Source organism: Lampetra planeri, chromosome 28 (assembly GCF_965212315.1).
Source record: "Lampetra planeri chromosome 28, kcLamPlan1.2.h2, whole genome shotgun sequence".
In the NCBI taxonomy this organism is placed as follows: Eukaryota; Metazoa; Chordata; class Hyperoartia; order Petromyzontiformes; family Petromyzontidae; genus Lampetra; species Lampetra planeri.
Genome location: NC_136134.1, coordinates 8,759,113 through 8,778,723, shown reverse-complemented (window position 1 = coordinate 8,778,723; position 19,611 = coordinate 8,759,113). Strand labels below are relative to the sequence as shown.

The window sequence follows — 19,611 nt, the reverse complement described above, 5'->3', positions numbered from 1 at the left end:
CAGGACCAGTTCAGATAATCGTCAGTGGGCATTGTTGGCCGCGAGCGGGAATAGAACTCGGGTCGCCGGGTTCGTACCACCCTCCACCCACCACCCAACACCACCCTTCACCACCACTACCCACCACCACCCACCACCACTAGCTTTCACCACCCACCCACCACCCACCAGCCTCCACCACCCTTCACCACCACCCTCCATCCACCCCCCACCACCACCCCCGCTCCCCCCCCACCACCACCCCCGCTCCCCCCCCACCACCCACCCACCCACCACCGACCCACCACCCACCAGCCCCCCCCCAGCACCACCCCGCCCCCCACCACCCCCCATGCCCCCCCCACCACCACCCACCACCACGTCTACGAACACACAACACGTGTAGAAACCACACCGCGCACAGGGCTCGCTACGATTGGCTGCTGCCGCCGCTCGCCTCGGGCGCCTCGACCAATCAGCGCGACGGCTCCGGAAGGGCCCGCGGGTGCCGAAGCAGTCTACGAAAATCAAACCACAACAACCACCACCACAACCAACACCACAACCACAACAAATGGCGGGCAAGTCGGGCAAGCAGGGAGGCGGGAGGCCCGGGCGCGAGGAGCTGCGGCAGGAGGACGTGCTGCAGGCCGTGCTGCTGGCGGACAGCTTCGACCAGCGCTTCGGGCCCGTGACGAGAGACGCGCCCAGGGTGAGTTGGTGGTGGTGGCGGTGAGGTGGTGTGAGGTGAGTTGGTGGTGGTGAGTTGGTGGTGGTGGCGGTGAGGTGGCGGTGAGGTGGTGGTGAGGTGGTGTGAGGTGGTGGTGAGGTGGTGGTGGTGGTGAGGGTGTGGTGAGGGTGTGGTGAGGTGGTGGTGAGGGAGTGGGGGCGTGAGGGGTTTGTTGGGAAGGCCGCGGTGAGGTGGTGGTGGTGAGTTGGTGGTGGTGAGTTGGTGGTGGTGAGTTGGTGGTGGTGGTGAGGGAGTGGGGACGTGAGGGGTGAGTTGGTGGTGGTGAGTTGGTGGTGGTGAGTTGGTGGTGGTGAGTTGGTGGTGGTGAGTTGGTGGTGGTGAGTTGGTGGTGGTGGTGAGGGAGTGGGGACGTGAGGGGTGAGTTGGTGGTGGTGAGTTGGTGGTGGTGAGTTGGTGGTGGTGGTGAGTTGGTGGTGGTGGTGAGTTGGTGGCGGTGAGTTGGTGGTGAGTTGGTGGTGGTGGTGAGTTGGTGGTGGTGGTGAGTTGGTGGTGACGTGAAGGGGTTTGATGGGAAGGCCGCGGTGTGAGTTGGTGGTGGTGGGGACGGATTGGAATTGCTAGCGCGCTTAGGCGAGTCGCGCCTTCCGATTGGTCGGGGCCCGGCCTGTTGTGCGATGCGATTGGCGAGCGCCAGTCACGTTGGTGTCGCTCGTCCAATAAGCGGGCGTTGCGGGTGTCGATGCAGCCGATGCGGTGTACGAATTGTGTTGGCCGCGTTTGATTGGTTTTCGACACGTGTGTGTGTGTGGTTTTTTGTTGTAAATGTTCCACATGTATGTGGGGTTTCTTTTAACGTTGCAGTTATTTGTTTAAGAACGCTGGCCTCATAAGCGCCTAATTATTCCATTCGACGGCGATTTGTTGCAATTCTGCAATTAACATTTTATTTGTGTTCGTATCGCAATGTCACATTTTAAAGGGCACATTTTTAGTCGCCGCAGTGTCTTATTTGCACATCTGACAACAACAAAAACAACGCAGTCTATCCACGACAATTGTCCTGTGCTGCACAGCCCATTTGTCAATTTCCTCGATGGACGAGGTTCCTCCCCCACGCCTCGCGGATCGTGGGGGGGTATTTGACCATACTTCACCACTCCGGTCGCTTAAGGTGGAGAGCATAGACGCTGGGATCACAGGAGTACAATACAACAACGGGGGTTCCTGCACTGCACATGCTACACGTACAGTATGGACATAACAGGTTTTTAATTTTGATAATTTCTAGTTCAAAGAGTGGCTGTCCTCTAAGTGAAATGACTCGGTTCCGTCATAGTAATGTGGAATGTCCACCACTGACTCGGATGAACATCAGCAGAGTTGGCACTGCCCCATTGGTTGTCAACAGGGAAGAGATAGATTCTCTTACCCCGAATGGACCCCCCCCACTACGATAATCTGGAATTTCCACGACTGATCCACGCTATTAAATGACATGAGATACATTAGCCAGACAATTGAACGTACAATATACTGCACTAGGTTCAGGGTATACCGTCTAAAAGTGCCTGTGACCAAAGCCACCTGGAATAACTGCAGTCTCTTATCTCAGAAGCTAAAGCAGAATCAAGCCTGGGATGAATAGTGCTTGCGTAATTTCCACCCCATTTCCCGTGGCTGTAATCATCCACCAGAGCATGTGCACTCGGATATAGGGGACTCGTCTACTTACGAATGAGTGAGGTTCCAGGCCTGTTCGTACGTCTATTTGTTCGTAAGTCCAACTTTACTCCCGTCGATTCAAATATGTTGTACGGCATGTACACTGAACACGGGGGATGGCTTTAAAAGTTGTATAATCTCCTGTAGATGGAGATGCCACGGGTTTCTACATGTTCTACAGATGCTACTGGTTCTTCATGTTCTGCATATGTAGATGCCACACTTGTTCTTTATGTTCTGCATATGTAGATGTCAATTCCCTTTAGTGCTCGTGTTTTCTCTCTTCTCTCTTGAAACACTTGCTAAGAGATGTCTGCAAGTTGCTCTTCATAAAATACATTCCTGCATATTTGCGGAATACACCACGCCGCCGTTGACCCTGGTCATTGACCGAGCAACCCAACGTTCCTACCAGCTCCCTCCGCAGGAATGTGTTTAGCCTACAAGCAAACTCTTGTAACCCAAGATTTGCCTCGATGCATGGTTTGGCTGCAAGGGTGTCCCAAACGGTGGCAGTACAGCAATGGATTGTTGAACCTATCTGTGGAGCTTTGAGTTTTACCTCCTAGTACCTCACTTAAATGTTTTAAATAGTTTTTATTTACATTGTTCTCACTATTATTTTGTAGATCGTGTCGGTCATCCGTGTGCAGTACAGTGTTACGATCCAGCCCTTGCCTGGTGTTCAATCAGAGGTTGGGAAACTGCATCCTGCAAATTAATCTCATGTGACCCATGGCCACATAAGGCCATTCACTTAACAACCACCCACAAACTATATCTATCCATGACAGCAAACATCTTAGCCACACTAGACGGGCACGAGGGGGGAATATTTTTGACCTGGAAACAACACTGCGCTCAGTCACTTGCCATGGCCAAGGGTCTCTTGCAGTGACAGAATTGACTCAGGTGTTTGTGTTAATGCATAGCTTAACCAAAGTTATTCGGATGTTCGATTTGGCCTTCATTAAGGGATAGGTTCCCCACGCCTGCTTTAAATAGTTGTCTGTCTGGCATTGCGTGCAGGCACTCTTACCTCTGGTCAACGTGCCCATGATCGACTATGCTCTGGAGATGCTCGCGGCTGCCGGTGTCCAGCAGACATTCATCTTCTGCTGCTGGAAAGCGGAGGAAGTCCGAGCGTACATCAGGTCCATGTCGTCAGACTCGCCGCCTCACCATTTTATTCTACGAGCTGTATCACCAAATGAATGCCTACTATTCTTTTCCCCAATATGATTCATGCATTCCCTGTGCGTTCATCGTGTGTTTCTTGGGTGTCCCTGTTTGTCCCTGGGCATTCCCGTGTATCCGATGCATCCATAACCATACCCGTGTATTCGTGGGTGTCCTCATGCATCCCTGGGTATCCTTATTTGCCTCTGAATTACCCGTCCATACCTTTGCATCCGTGTGTGTTCGTCTGTCCCTTTTTGTCCCTGGGCACCCACGTGCATTCCTGCGCATCCCCGTCCTTACCTGCGCATTCACGCGTGCGTGTACCCATGTCTGCGTGCCACCGCATGTTGCCGTGCACGTGGCGGGCACAGCAAGTCGCGGTGGAGTGCGCCGGGGTCGCGCAACGTGGTGCGCGTGCTGAGCTCGGAGACGTTCCGCTCGCTGGGCGACGTGCTGCGCGACGTGGACGCCAAGACGCTGGTGCGCTCCGACTTCCTGCTGGTGCACGCCGACCTTGTGTGCAACGCGAGCCTCAAGAGCGCCCTGCAGCAGCACAAGTGCGCCATCCTCCCCCACCTACCGCTCCCCCTACCGCCGCCACCATTCAACACTGTGGACAGGCCGACCCCCGCCACTGGAATATGGAGTTGCTCACGCAGGCTTGGGGACGAACAACGGCAGTCTTCTGAGCGGGGGAGATACTTTAGCTTTGATCCCAGAGTTACAGTGGTGACTCCAGAGTTTAATGTTACAGTTTAACACGTAGGCTTTTGCGACCAATATTATTAATAATCAAGGACATTCTAGTAAATTGTAAATGTTGTGGGTTTACTCTCCAACACACCGGTGTGCTGAAGTATGAACTAATTACACGTTTACATGACAAACTTTACTATTTGGCTTTGTCGGGTGGTGGTGGGTTACACGACGCACATATATACTTACGCGATCTAACCCAAAAAAAAATGTAACGTTATAATACGCAGGAATATCCATGCGTGTATTTTGAGTGTACGAATCGACGATTCCGACGTGCGGTGACATACCTGAGGATGACGATGACGTTGCTGATGCTGGTGTGGCGTTGGTTGGCAGGCAGCGGCGTGAGCGAGAGCGGAACGTGTCGGTGATGACCATGGTGTTCCGCGAGTGTCGACCGGGCCACCGCGCCCGCACGCGCCACGACGACGTCGTGGTGGCGGCGGACGCGTGCACGGGGCGCGTGCTGCACTACCAGCATGCCGCGCCGGGGAAAATCCGCCTGCCGCTGGTGAGCGGACAATGGTCTTGATTGTCTTCGTGCTTATTGTCTTGGTGCCATTTCTTCATTTGTTTGTTCATTTTCGATTTTGCTTGGTAGTAGGGTTTTCATTTGCTTGGTAGTGGCTGTGTATGGGATTTGGTCCTCATTTAATTAACGTACAGCGTTGTGGGATGCTATTAGCATGAATGACGCAATATAAAATGAAAGTATTTTTATCATCATCGGGCAGTGTCCCCGTTGTCCAAATCATTCTTATAATTACGTAGACACTCATTGCTTGGCTTATAACATCTTGATATCTAGAGGACCGCAGAGCTTGGCATTGGCTCGCTGCGTGGCGTCCTTTCCCGTTTGGTTCCCCCTCGTGCCTCGGAGTCGCTCTCTTGGAGAGTGAGTAAAGAATGTGTTCTTCCCTTGCCTTCCCTCATGTCTGATGGAGCAGCACATCTTCCAGGGCGGCAGTGGCGAGGTGGAGGTCAGGCACGATCTCCTCGACTGCCACATCAGCATCTGCTCGCCGCAGGTGACCACCGCGACCCAGACACCCCCCCCCCCCGAACCCCCCCCCACCATCCATCAACCTCCCGACCCCTAACTCCTGACACCTGGCAAAGAAGCGCAAAGCCTTTGATAAAAAGACAAACAAATTTAATTCAACACGCCGTTTATTTTTAAATTTTACCATCCAGATTTACTGTTTGATTGACAGTTTTTTATCATTTGAAAATCTCGTAGCGCGGATCATATTGTAATTATTATACTTTGGAAGTGCTATAAGTCACTGGTCAAACCGTTGACGCCTGTCGACACGAACGCCCAATCGTCGGTTTCTTTCTGCCTGCTCTCCCCCTGCCCGACAGGTGGCCGAACTCTTCACAGATAATTTCGACTACCAGACGAGGGATGATTTCGTCCGCGGGATCCTTGTCAACGAAGAGGTGTGTGCTCCCTGGCTTTGTCCGACGCGATGCGGAGCGGAGCTTTGGCCCAACGAGCTATGGTTGACCCAAAAGGACTTGCGCTTGCAGTCCATCAGAGCTGCATGGTTGGAATGAAATCGCTGGAATGAAACAGCTTGGCAATTAATTTTTTTGCCGAGCTAAAATTCCAGTAACCGGTGCAGGACTCCTGTCCGCCCGCACCAACATTGGCGCTTGGTGACTGACGTGCGGTCAACAGAACTTGTGACGTCCCTCGCAGTGGCGGTGTGGTCAGAAAACACCGACAGTCGAGAGATGAATTGAACTCGGTTTACATTAGAAATGTAACCGTTGGGCTCTCCCCGTGGTTCGACAAATTGTCGTAATTTTTTATCGCGATTTGATTCGAAAGGCGGTAGTAGTACTTTTTTTCTGTTGCGATAAACTAAGCGTCTCGGTTGGCTGTAGGGTTTGTGCAAACCAATTACAGCAAATTCGAATTGTAGATAACTCATCCTCGCACACACGGTTCGATGCTTGTATCGTGAGCCTAACAGTCGATGCCAATCGACGCATCGGCTACACGGTGTCAAACACACCCACGGAAGCTCCCCCGTGCAGGCCTTACTAGCTGCTCGCCGACATCATTCACCTTGACGCCTGAAACAGAGATGTGGTGACATTGCAGATCATCGTCCTGGGTGGTATCCGGTGGGAAATAATCATTTGTTTTCGATGCAGTGCCCTCTGCGCCGGGGCATCCCTTGACCGCTTGACATGACACCTCGTCTTGCGTCCGCGTCAGATTCTCGGGAACCAGATCCACATGGTGTGCCTGCGCGACTCGTACGCGGCGCGTGCGTCCAGCCTCTACGCCTACCACGCCGTGAGCTGCGACATCGTGCGCCGCTGGCCCTGCCCCTTCACGCCCGAAGTGATGGTGCCGTCGGCGGGATGCGGGTAGGTGTCGCCCCCCCCGTAATGAGAACATGGGATTTCCACAACGTGTGCGAGTCCCGGCCCACCGACAGGGATGAGTGCTATCCCCATTTCTTAAATGCTTTCATCCTTGCCGATCTCATCAAGGAGCGTAAACCATCACGCAAACTCCAGTCATCCTCGCAGCGGCTTTTGGCTGGCCATCGAACAAAGACGTTCACCGTGTCGCGACGCTTTCGGATGTGCTTCTGCGACCGTCTGGAACACTCTTCCTTCCGATATTAAGAAGCCACTGGAGCCATGCACTTTTTAATTTAGATTAAAAACTAATTACTTTAGAACCTTTTTTGTGTTTAGTTTGTTGTCCTTCCCCCAACACCTCCAATTCACGCAGTTGGCTACGTACGGAGCATGTTAGCATTAACACACAATTTGTGATGTTCGGCCCTCATTAAGGAAAAAATCCCCCCAGCTCGTACTTAAATGCCCTACGCTGTGAATCGCAATCATCGTTGACGTTGATTTTTTCTTCCGGCCGCCCCGCGTAGGGACGGCTACGCACTGGCGCGCCACAATGTGTACCGTGCACCCGGCGTGTCGCTGGGGCCCGGCAGCCTCGTGGAGGGTGACTCGGTGATGGGACAGGACACGACGATCGGCGCTGGCTGCCACATCACACGCACCGTCATCGGCCGCAGATGCAGCATCGGTAACGACGCGCTATCGTCTTCTCGCAGTTGTAGTTAACATCACTGTGACGACAAATTAAGGTGTTTTGACGACAGGAACGGGATCGTAGTCTTCATCTGCCGTCCTTGCCCGGGTCTTTTTGTGTGTGCCTGTTTATTTGCACGTGTGTGTGTGTGTCAATGTGTCCGTGTGTCCCCCATGTGCCTGTAGACCCATAACCATGTACACACCTCTGCTGTGTGTTTTACACGTTTTCTTGTCCACGTGCACATGTGCCCGTGCGCTCAGGTCCGTATGTTGCCGTGTGCCCGTGTTTGTGCCCGTGTTTGTGCCCATGTGAAATGCGCTCCTGACCCGTACGTGTGTATGACCAACAGCTGGCGTGATTGTGTCTCGTTTGTTTACCCGTGTCTGTGTGTTCGCTCGTGTGTGTGTGTGCTCGAGTGTGTGCGCGTGTGTAGTACTTGCGCCATCAGTATCAGCCTGCATAGCTTTCCGACGCGTTTTCGGGTCGCGCCTTGCGTTGCCCGGCACAACGTCCCGGACGTTTCGCCTCGCGTGCTCGGAGCTTCTTCAGGAATCGAAGTCCTGTGCAGCAGCGCAATCGCGACAGGACCTTACGCAGCTAACGCGGGGTAACCTCTGTCTCTGCGGCAGGCAGCAACGTGCGCCTGGAAGACGCGGTCTTGTGGGACGACGTGACGATCGCCGACGGCGTCGTGGTGTGCGGCTCCCTCGTGTGTAGCGGCGCCTCCATCCGGCAAAACGTGCGCGTGCTTCCACGCTGCGTCATCTCCTATGGGGTGAGCAGCAACCCGGGGGGGGGGGGAGGGGGGCATACAAACACTCGGAGGAACCGAGTAGGAAGGAAAAGTACGACGATGCCATTCTCTAGGAAGGGGCTGATCTCTGTCTCTGTGGTCCGTCTGCCGGTCCGCGTAGACGGTGGTGGGCCCTGATGTCTCCCTGCCCGAGGGGACGGCCGTCTCCTTGCATGTCCCACGCGATGCCGACGACGACGATGACTACGACGAGTTCAGCGAGGAGGAATCGTCTGACCAGGTCAAGGCACCATCCAAGGACAAAGGTCACCGTGACATACACAGCGATGTGTGCGGCTCTACGATGTGGCACGCTCGTGTGAATACAACATGACATTCCTTGCTCAATGTAATGTAAGATTACACGCAAACTTGACTTGTGTTTTTTTAACAATTCTTTATTTCGGTTGGACTAATGGTCTCTTGTCATCAGACGAAGAATGAATTTGGATCCCTCGCAGAGCAGTGCATCTGTTCTTCTTAGGGAGCGGCCCAAAGAAGGGGATATCGCAGAGCTCCCTCTCGGATCCCTTCAAGCGATATCTGGCCCACACAGTAGGGGTATAGCACTTTCCCCACGCACACCGTGACCGCCGTTGTGTGCTACTAAACATGTGTGTGTGAGCACACACGTGATGAACATAACTCTCAGTGGGATGTGTGCGAGTCCGACCAATGCATCGCCACGCAGCGTCGGTCACGGGAGTTGTTTGATCAGACTCACCACACTGGTCAGTGGCAGCTTGGTGAGGGGAGTACCCATTACTGGTTCGGATATCCCTCGTCAATGATGTTAGCCGCTGCCGGCAATCGCAGTGTTCATAGCACAGCATCCTAACCACTGCGGCACTGACTGCTTCAACACTCCTTGACAATATCCAGGTACGATTCGTTAACCGTGAAGTTTCAGATGAATATTTCAGTGTGTCCTATGTGACAGCACTCCATGAATCTTGTCTGCTCTGTCCTGCTCTCCTGCCCTCTCCCCACCCAGGCTACAACCCAGCGGAGGTGGGGTCGGAGGGCAAAGGCTACGTCTGGAACCTGATTAGCCGGGGCGAAGCCAAGGAGGATGATGCGGACCCGCTCGCGGACGACATGTGGGGTCCGTGACGTCCGTCGGTAGTTGTTCACTCGACGTTAAAATGGGACGGGCGCTTCGCTCGGCACGCAAGGCTCGGTTCAGCGCCTCATTTGCAATGGTCACCTGGGGTATTAGTCGGCTATTAGGTGATGATTGCCATGCATAATCCAAAGTGAAAAGATTTGCGGGTAATTTTCAAATTTGGATGGTGATCCTCTTGCGAATGATATTAACATCCCGTGTGAAGCAGACGGCGTATATGATTTTGGTCATAACACCCGCAGTAAAAATTGGTTATAATCCAGTGCATGCTCGTGTGTGTGTGCTTCTTAATGTGCGTGTGTGTGCACGCTCATTCAGGCCTGTCCCTGGAGGAGGTGCCAGAGGAGGAGAGTGAGGAGGAGAGTGAAGATGAGTCTGGAGGTGACGTGTGTGATGGGAAAATGTCTCCACCGCCAGACGACACAAAGAGTAACTTCACGCACGATCTCGCAAACACACCCACACACACTCCCACGCGAAAGCGTGCTCGCACACGGCCTATCAAACACGTGCTCACACACACCATACATGCGCGTTCAAGAACACATTAACCCAAGTTCGCACACACTTACGTATACGCACAATACACAAAGACAACAATCCCCCGTATAGTCTTAACAGAATGTTGGGGCATGTGCTGTTAGCGAGCACCTGTTAAGGCTAGACCGGCACACGAGGTGTTGGTTGTCCAGCATCATGCCCGGCTGCCTTTGTCTCCCCAATGCTGATGTTTACAAACCACACTAGGTACTCATTTAAGGTTGAGTCGACCTAGGAGAGTCCGAGGACCAGTTCAGATATTCATTACCGTTAATGTTAGATGTGAGCTCGAATCGACTTCAGGTCGCTGGGTTCCTCGCGCAGTGCGCAAACCACTGCACTACCACTCCACAGATGCGTGCACGCGCACACATACCCCCACACATACCCCCATGCACTCTCACACAGGCACAAAGACATGTTAACACGCACACATATGCCGCACACACACGAAACATAGTTTTGAGACTCGATGGGGCTTGCATTGATAAGCGACATCACTATCATTAACATAAATATCACAAACAGAACGTCGTCGATTCCAATGAAAAAAAAGCCAACGCCGCTATACCATGAAACCAATGCAGTGAGTGAGCAGCGTTGTGATTCGCTGTGTTTGCAGTGTTCTACAACGAGGTGCTTGACAGCCTGCAGCGGGGGGCCGAGGAGAACGTGTCATGTGACAACCTCGTATTGGAAATCAACTCGTCCAAGTGAGTCTCGTTGATCGTGTGTCAGTCGCCGGGAATCGCCCCCACGCCGCACCCCAATATCAACACGTCTCGGAAGCTAATCGTATCGTTGTATCTATTCTATTTTTATTTCACCAGGTAAGGCCCACTGAGCTATACAGCTGTTTTTTCAGAAGCGACCTGCCCACAAATGATAGCTCAACGAAGCGGCTTTTCACGTGGAAATTTATAGCCGCCAAATATTCTAAAACGCGTGATTCTGAACGTAGAGGGAAAAACCGTAGGACCCGGAGAAAATTCCACACGACCAATATAGAGTTGAGCCCGGATAGTGCTTAGATGGGTGACCATGCACGCGGCTGCAGGGCTGTGCTACGTCGTGGGCAAGCAAGAGGTCAATGCAGCAAAATGTATATGTCCGGAACGCAGCACTCTGTTGACCCAGTGAAAGAGGCACCGTCAAAGCCACACGGCCGTAAGGAAAATCTCATGTATTCTCTTTTGTACTACAACCTCACAGTGAATTCAGTGTTTTTTAAAATGTTTTTTTAACCATCACGGTTGATGAGCAAAAGGCCCAAATAAAACAGCATACCTCCAGCAACAAATTTCACTATTGAGAGTGAAATAGATTCGAGTTAATACTGGTAGGAACCCACTGGTTTCACCAGCCTACAGGAGATTATTGTGTCCATCCGTCGTGCAGGGAGGGGCTGGGTGGGGAGGGGCTGGGCTGGGTGGGGAGGGGCTGGGTGGGGAGGTGGGGAGGGGCTGGGTGGGGAGGTGGGGAGGGGCTGGTTGGGGAGGTGGGGAGGGGCTGGGTGGGGAGGTGGGGAGGGGCTTTATAAAACTCAACGTTTAACCTACTCACGCCGGCTTGTGCCCGCCATCACAGTCGGCCATATTTGCGGAATACACCACGCCGCCGTTGACCCTGGCCATTGACCAAGCAACCCAACGTTCCTACCAGCTCCCTCCGCAGGAATGTGTTACGGTTCTTGGATCGAGCAAGGTAATTGTAAGGAATTGGAGAAACAAGACGATGGGAGGGGAATTCCAGAGTTGAGCAGTGCACGGAAAGAAGCAGAACGAAAAGCGTTTTGACCTGCAGTGTAGTAGCACCCTGCAGTTGCCTATTCAACCTGGCTTGCATGCTGGTCACCCATCCAAGCACTATCCAGGCTCAAACCTGCTTTGCTCCCGAGATCCGACGGATGACATCGGACCCATTCCGGGTAATTTTGGTCGTGGGCAAACTGCATCAACATCTCTAGATTGTCGACCCCAGTTTTCCCAGGGGCACATTGCACGTGTGGTGTAATAGCACCGGCTGTTTGACACCGGCGGCAGCCGTGGTGGACAGACAGTGCACACGTCGGTGAGCGTGAGCACGGTGAGTTGGCAGGGCGGAGGAACTGGGGCAAGGGTCACGGAGGACCCCGTCTGGAGGCCCCTGGAACCTGCTAGCGGGTTTGAGAAGGGAGGCGCGGTCAGGGTGGAGCCAGGCCGCGCTGGGAGCATGAAAGGAGGCGAGAGTGGGGGGCTCGGGGCTGCCGGTTCTGGGAGTGGCCTCGTCTCGTCGTCGCCGTCTCGTCGCCGTCGTCGTCGCTGAACGTCTCCGCTAGATTTGCGCTACGAATGAGAGTAGTTGGCTATCTCGGTCAGCGCCGTCAGTGTTAGACGGGCTAGTGTTGTGTACAGGCTAGGCTGAGCTACTGTGGAGAGTGTGCGGACGAGACCCGTGAAAGTTGTTAATAAAGAAGGTGCCTCCTAGAAACTCTGTCTCTGAATCGTTGACAATACACGTGTAACTGACCTATTGCGCACGCACCTTTACCCTCAGGTACGCGTACAATGTGAGCCTCAGGGACGTGATGCAGGCGCTGACCCGCGGAGCGGTGGATGTGGTGCTGGGGCGCACGAACAAGATGGTGCAAGCGTCGGAGTTCATGAAAGCCCTCAAGCCTGTATGTTCACTGCCGCCCTCCTGACGTTGCCATCTTGACATTTGTGAATTTACCCTGTGCACTGTGTGCATGTATGTTGTGGGGAGCTGACCTACGAACCCAACGATCCTTGTTCGATTCCCGCGCAAGGCCAACACCATTGGCGATTAACTGAACCGGTCCTTGGCCATGCCGGCCTTCATAGATGCTTGCTAACGGCACTTGCCCCAACAGTCTGTTAAAGGCTATACAGGGGATCTTTGGTGTGTCTGTGTGTGTGTGTTCGTGGCCGTACACCCATGCGTCTACATATGTTTGTTATATTGAATGTGTGTATATATTTACGTGTGTAATGAGTGTGTATACCAACGTGTGTGCGAATCTGTTCGCCGCTGCCGCCACTGCCTCCCCCCCCCCCCCCCCCCCAGCTGCTGGTGCAGTGGACGCCGCTGTTCCGTAACTACGTGAAGCGTCTGAGCGACCACATGGATGTGCTGGCCGTGCTGGAGGAAGCGGCGTTCGCTCTGCCGCAGGTGCACGCCGCCCTCGCCACGGTGAGTCCCGGGGACGGGATGCAGGCGCCAGCCCACGGAGCGTCCCGCCGTGGCGCTGGGGCTCGCGGGGAACGAATACATTACAAGGCCACACTCGTTACGCACAAAATACTTGCCACAAATGAACCGCACAACTTGCTGATCTCAAGGAACCTAAAACATCACGCGAACTCCGGTCATCCACGCGGCAGCGGCTTTTGGCTAGCCCATGGAACGAAGAGACGGACACTGCATCACGCTCGCTTTCGGATGCGCTTCTGCGTCCGTCTGGAATACTCTTCCGATATCAGGAAGCCACTGGTAGCTATGCACTTTCAAATCTAGATTAAAAACTAATTTCTTGAAAACTGCTTTTTGTGTTAAAAGTTTTTGGTGTCCTTCGCCCGTGCTTCCGATCAGCATGTTTGGCTACTTACGGTGCGAAAGAAGTCCAACCTCCATGCATATAGTGCTCACACCGGAGATTTCCGTGGGGCTGTTCTGGTGTCGTAGGCTTGGGCTGCGAGGCAGTCAAGAAAAATACGGTTCAGAAATGGGTTGTTGAGGCTTCTCTGCACAAAGCTCTGAGTGCTCTTTCCTGGAACTGCTGATTCCAAGCACATTTCAAAGATGTTTGGAATTGGCCAAATATACGAACAATGCAGGACTCTCCCAAATAACAGTATTGAGGCTCTTTAAGGCTTCCCTGGGTAATTGAAATATGGCACCGCTGCGTCGCTTGCAAAAAGAGGACCTTATTCTCAACGTGCTCTCGCCTGGCTTTAACGCGAAGACGCGAAGTCGCATTGCAAGCGCGGGTTACGGCACGCGACGCGTTGAAACAACGCAGCCCTTGGCAGTGTTCAGAACACCCCCTAAGCTCGCTTTACTCTCGCACCCGCAACATCCCTTCCCTCCCGCCCACCTCCTCGCTCACAGATCCTGATGACGATGTATGAGGAGGAGGTGCTGGAGGAGGAAGCCATCATGAGGTGGTTCACCCAGACTGATTGCTCGGAGAAGGCCCGGCAGTTGCGGCAGTTGCCTTCGGTGAGTGTGGTGCCCGTGGGATATGCCAGCCCCAACTCTGCCTGCCCATCAGCCTGCCAACCTGCCCGCCTACCCATTTGTTCCTTCATTTAATTTGGGCTTATGAGGCAAATGGCATCTCATGTTGAGTGGAAAAACAAGGCCTTTGTCGTGACCTGAGAGGGCTCCCTCCGTAAGGGCATATATTTACATCATAACATGACTGATAGTAATAATGCAAGTAAAATATTAACTATAGGTAGTTTAAGAAAATGAATCCCTGCAGTCACGAAAGCTTTAAATAAAAATTCATAGATAGTTTTGTAAATGTATTTCAAACTCCAGTCCTTGTAACCGACGATGTTACTTACACCTTTCAAATTTCATCAGTCTTCCCCATTCGAATCCTAAATTTTAAGTCCATACAAGCTGCATAGGGCTGATGATTGCTAAAAAAAAGTCCCACGTGACATAGAGACACCTGATTCGAATGAAGATTGAGAATTTTGTGATTAAGACGGAGGTTGAATCTGTAGTTACTACATCACATGGTGTGTGTTAACCAATCATCAGGCATGTGCTACGTGTAATGACAAGTTGTGTTTAAATGGGGACAGTTGATGAAATGCTGAGAGAGGTGTCATTGTGGATCATGAGGAATTGAGTCTGGGGAAACCCTGATTTAAGCGATGATGATGCATAGGATGAAACGGTAAGATATGGAGGCCTGCGTTGTAATTGATGGCAATGTAAATCTTTCCTGTGCAGATCCAGAAGTTTGTCCAGTGGCTACGAGAAGCTGACGAGGAGTCGAGCGACGAGAACTAATTATCAATCGGTAGCACGTCAAAGTGTCAAGGGACAATGGAACTCATCTTCTCCAGGCCCTCCAACTCTGCACGCCATGGGCCAACCCATGCAACACGCGTGGATTGGAGCGGCCAAGCCTGCCCTCTTAATTTTGACACATTTTTTAAAAAACAAATGCGCTTCATCCCTTTGGCAGATGTTTTATGATTCGCGATGTTGCTGCCTGTAGCGATGGTTAATATAGAAATAAAGAACTTTTGGAGAGTTGTGGCCAAACACTTAAAAGTCAGTGTTGTGTACTGATTTATACTAAGTGGTGAGATCTTTCTGGCTTTGCATGGTGCAATCTTACGGTGCGGTATTGTTCTGCAAATCCAGGCTCGAAATATGCTCCAATTTTGTGGCTTCAGAAACAAGGATTTCGGGCTCCCAACCCTTATAAATCCAGGTTCTGTCATCCAATCCCCGGATTACTTACTCCAGGAATCTAAACCAGTTGTTGCCAAACTTCCTGACTCGACAAACCACGTACAAAACGTGGAATGCAGCCAAGAGCTACAAGACACGTGGTCAACGGATCGGTTTGCGCGTGCTGGTTGGCTCTGGAGTTTTGAATAAAAAAATTATCTTCTGGAGCAGTTGTGTCTGGCTCTGCTGTCCAGGAGAAAAGTACGCTTGGCTGCTCTGGCCTCGGAAGATTTTTCCTGCTTCAAATCAAATTCCGTTATCTCTTTCGAGCGGCACTTTGAACGGCCCGCGATGCACATGCGTCCTTGGGAACCGTGTTTTGGCAACGCCTGATAACGATCGTAATCCAGGCTGGAAACAAACTGGCTCCAGTTACCGCTCACACCCAGGGCATTGCGCCTACAATATCTTGCCATCCATTCGCAATCTCCCTCCGCCGGTTGAAAATAAATAAATTCTAATGCCCATAGTGGATCACCGTGTTTACCATTCAGTGCCACGGGTGGAGACAATTATCCCAGAAGCGTCCTGTCACTAGAGTGGTGGATTCTTAAAGGGACGCGTTTCCTCCATCTCTTATTTACAACTAGAACCACAACGATGATGGGCGTGAGCTGTTCCCCACGGTGCCATCAAGTTTCAGTATCGTAATGTGTTATCGGTGGGGGTTTCTGCGTGCATTGTTCCTCTTCCCACAATAACAAAGTGTGGTAGTCTAAAAATAAATTTGGCTTCACATTCCGAGTACGACCCCTCCTTTTGGACATTATATTTGACAAACGAGGCAATCCTGGAATAACATTTCAACGTAAGGGTTTTAAGCGATGACGTGCGGCCGTGTAGCGCAGAGGTTTTCTGTTTGGATTGCACTTTGTCAATGTGTCGAGCGGATCAATGTCGCACTGCCTACACAGCGAATAAACAAACGTACAGAGCAAAAGCTGTTGTGTTCTCAATGTGACGGAAGTGGTGGCGCAGTGGTTAGAACAGCGCAACATACGAACGGCTAAATGAGTAAGTCCCTGTAATTTTTGTTTTATTACACATTCAACTAAAGCAGGGGTGGGGAACGTCCGGCCCGCGGGTCGTATAAGGCCCCGCGAAATCATTTGGTGTGGCCCTGCCAAGGCAACCGCAGGCGTGAGTCGAAATTCAATAATTCTAGGAGCAAACCTGGAAAAGCAGTTGCGAGTAGCAACATCATCAATAGCCAGCTAACTTCACACGCCTCGCTAAAGAGAAGCAGTTCCAGCCATCGCATTAGGGGGTAAGTTAATTAAATGTTTGACCAAATATAACAGGCAAATTTTTAAGTTGATAATGTTGTATGGCCCGCGAATGATGTTATAAATATCCAAATGGCCCTTGTCAGAAAAAAGTTTCCCCACCCCTGAACTAAATGATTCCATTTTGTTCGTCCATTGCTCCCCTAGTTCAATCAACAACAACGAGGCACAAGAGGGCTACAGCTGGAAATATGAAGGATAAAAATGTAAGGGAAGAGAGGATGAAGATTTAAATAAAATCCGTTAGTGGCACAATGTGAGCGAGCACTTGGGGCAGTAGTCGCTACAATAGGTGATGATGTGGCACAGGTGATTTTTTCTCGTTGCAGAGGATAACGGTTCGGATCCAGCGGCAGCCCTCATCAATTCTGCGGGTGTAAACAACTCAAATAATAAGCGCGTCGGTGGACGGTAAAGATCCCGTGATGCAAGAGTTGGCTATTGTCGGCATCATGGAAGATTACACTGCAAGCTACTCCAACTAGATTCGAAGCTTTCGTGACTGCAGGAATAACTCTTTGGTTTAGAGGCCGACCGAAATTCGGGTTCGGCGCCGAAAGTTGGCAAATGGCCACTTTCGGCATGCTTTTGGTTTTGGCCGAAAGTCAACGAAAGTCAATTTTTTACTTTCGGTCTGGTTTCGGTTTTGACCGAAACTGATATTGACTTTCGCTCGTCAACCGAAGATCTATTTTTAGAATATAACGCTAGTGCTAAGTCTATCAGCCGGTCAGTCGGCGCTAGGCAATCCTATGCGATAGGCTGCATACACACACGTCAGCAGCTTGCCAGCGAGGTTACAGCCGCAACCACGGTCTGGGACCGTCCATAAATGACGTCACGCACCTAGGGGGGGGCAGCGACTGCGTAGCGATTCGCACGCTGCATTACGAACCTTGCGACCCGAGTTCGATTCCCGATCACGGCCGGTGACGATTATTTGAACCGGTCCTGGGCCTCCCCTAGGTCGACTCAGCCTCAAACGAGTAAGCGGTGTGGTGTGTCAACATCGCCACTGGGGAGACAAAGGCGGCCGGCCGTGGTGAATCCAAGTCCCGGGCAAAGCCGGGTAGTAAAGCTAGTACAGTATTTCATAAATCTTGTGTTCGGTAACTTCGGTTATATGCCTTTCTGTTTCGGTCTCGGTCGAAAGTGAAGTTGAACTTTCGGTTTCGGCTTCGATTTCGGTCGAAAGTACATTTTTTACTTTCGGTCTGGTTTCGGTTTCGGCTGAAATTAAGCCACGTAGAAAATAAAATAAAAATAGAATACGACGTTTCGATTGCAACACAAGCAACCATCATCAGGTACGAATGAATGAGAAAACAAACACAGTAAACTTGGAAATATAACGCAATACAACACAGAGAGTCGGCTAACATAACAGTCAACACCCCACCTGGTTGATTACCTTCTTCCAAAGATTGCTAAATTTGAGAGAGAGACAAAACACAGACAACTTAGACAGACACACTTTCTCAAATTTAGCAATCTTTGGAAGAACGTAATCAACCAGGTGGGTGTTGACTGTTGTGTTAGTCTGTGTTGTATTGCGTTATATTTCCAAGTTTACTATGTTTTCTCATTCATTCTTATTATTATTTTATTTTCTACGTGGCTTTACCGAAAGAACCAAAGTGCAAGCTGATCGTTTGGACTATACAGCACCGAAACAGAACAGTCTTCTTTTTTTTCGATTTAAAGCTTTCGTGACTGCAGCGATTCATCTTCTTGGTTCTTTCGGTAAAGTCACGTAGAAGGGAAATAATAAAATAATAAAAATAAAACATAATAAAATAATTCTCACGACGTTTCGGCCACAACGCAAGCAGCCGTCCTCAGGTGAAGAACAGGTCTGTCGGAAAGACAGCGTCTGAATGAACACCACCGGGCTTGGCAGCGTATATTTAAGCTGGGTTGGAGGGGGAAGAGCGTCTTGACAAAGGAATTTGCATATGAAGAGGACAGCAGCAGAGGTTAGTGTAAATGCGATTGGTATTACCTTAGAGTCGCGGCATCTCTTCAGAAAGATGAGAGACTCGATTATCCCGGAGTTTGTTGAAAGATCTTAAAGTTTTGTGGAATCACACCCCGTAGTGGCGGTTAAATTTCGATTTAAAACAGTCTTCGCCACATGTTGCAAAAGCTTTGCAGGAATCCTCCTCGACAATGTGTCATGAGACTCGGTAGGACTTTGTCAGCACGCAGAATGAGAGACCATGAACATCTCAAAAGGTGAGCGACAGCTTCTGTCATGGACATCCACCCCGAGTGATGAGGATGGCACGAGAAGCCACTTTGTTGAGCTATCATTTGTGGCCAGGTAGCTTCTGAAAAATAAGTTAAAAAAAACCAAGTAGATCTAGAAAGATTTCGACTTAAAACTTTCGTGACTGCACGAATTCATATTCTCTTTTGGTTCTTTTGGTAAAGTCACGTAGATATTTTTAATTTTTATTTTCTACCGAAATAACCAAATAATATAAATCTATGTAGCTCAGTTGCCTCGTATGATGGGGATGGTTGAGTTGTATTTGTGTTTGGGTGATTTGTTTACTTTCCCTTGTACTTTACACTGCCATCACGTGCTTGTACTGTTTGTTGTTGTAACATGTTTTACCCGCCCCTTACTGGACATCTGTGAAAAAAAAGCTTCATAGCTCATCGGATTCCTCCGGTATAAATGAATATGCTGATTCTGATATAGAATCAGCATTGGTGTCGTCACCTTTCCCCCCACCCCCCGCGAAATGGCTCGTGTGGATGTACAAGTGGACCATTGTGGAATGTTGACAAATGCCTTTTGTTTAAAGTCACATCATAAGCCAGCCACATACATGCCCCAGTTGAACAAAACCTGTGCGTGGGTCATCAGCTATTATTTTGATTCATCAGCAGAACAGGGGCTGGTGAAGGGGCAATGCTAACACGATCATTTACGCGAAACTGTCGTAATTATTTTGTTCACCAGCA

At 51.0% G+C, this 19,611-nt stretch overlaps 1 protein-coding gene across 2 annotated transcripts; it reads left to right on the top strand.

Moving 5' to 3' along the window:
* Window positions 1-439: 439 nt before the first annotated feature.
* EIF2B5 (eukaryotic translation initiation factor 2B subunit epsilon) lies at window positions 440-16,292 on the top strand. Of its 2 annotated transcripts, none has more exons than XM_078607791.1 (17): window positions 440-691; window positions 3,422-3,546; window positions 3,946-4,131; window positions 4,670-4,844; window positions 5,281-5,361; window positions 5,699-5,776; window positions 6,564-6,718; window positions 7,246-7,406; window positions 8,045-8,190; window positions 8,330-8,474; window positions 9,203-9,313; window positions 9,653-9,763; window positions 10,497-10,587; window positions 12,410-12,533; window positions 12,941-13,066; window positions 13,985-14,095; window positions 14,843-16,292. In XM_078607791.1, exons 1-17 carry the CDS (start codon window positions 554-556, stop codon window positions 14,900-14,902), a joined length of 2,124 nt encoding a protein of 707 aa, XP_078463917.1. In that variant the 5' UTR covers window positions 440-553; the 3' UTR covers window positions 14,903-16,292. The 2 variants fall into 2 exon arrangements, with proteins under 2 accessions (XP_078463917.1, XP_078463918.1); XM_078607792.1 differs by lacking the exon at window positions 440-691 and adding an exon at window positions 1,749-1,841.
* The last annotated feature ends 3,319 nt before the right edge of the window (window positions 16,293-19,611 follow it).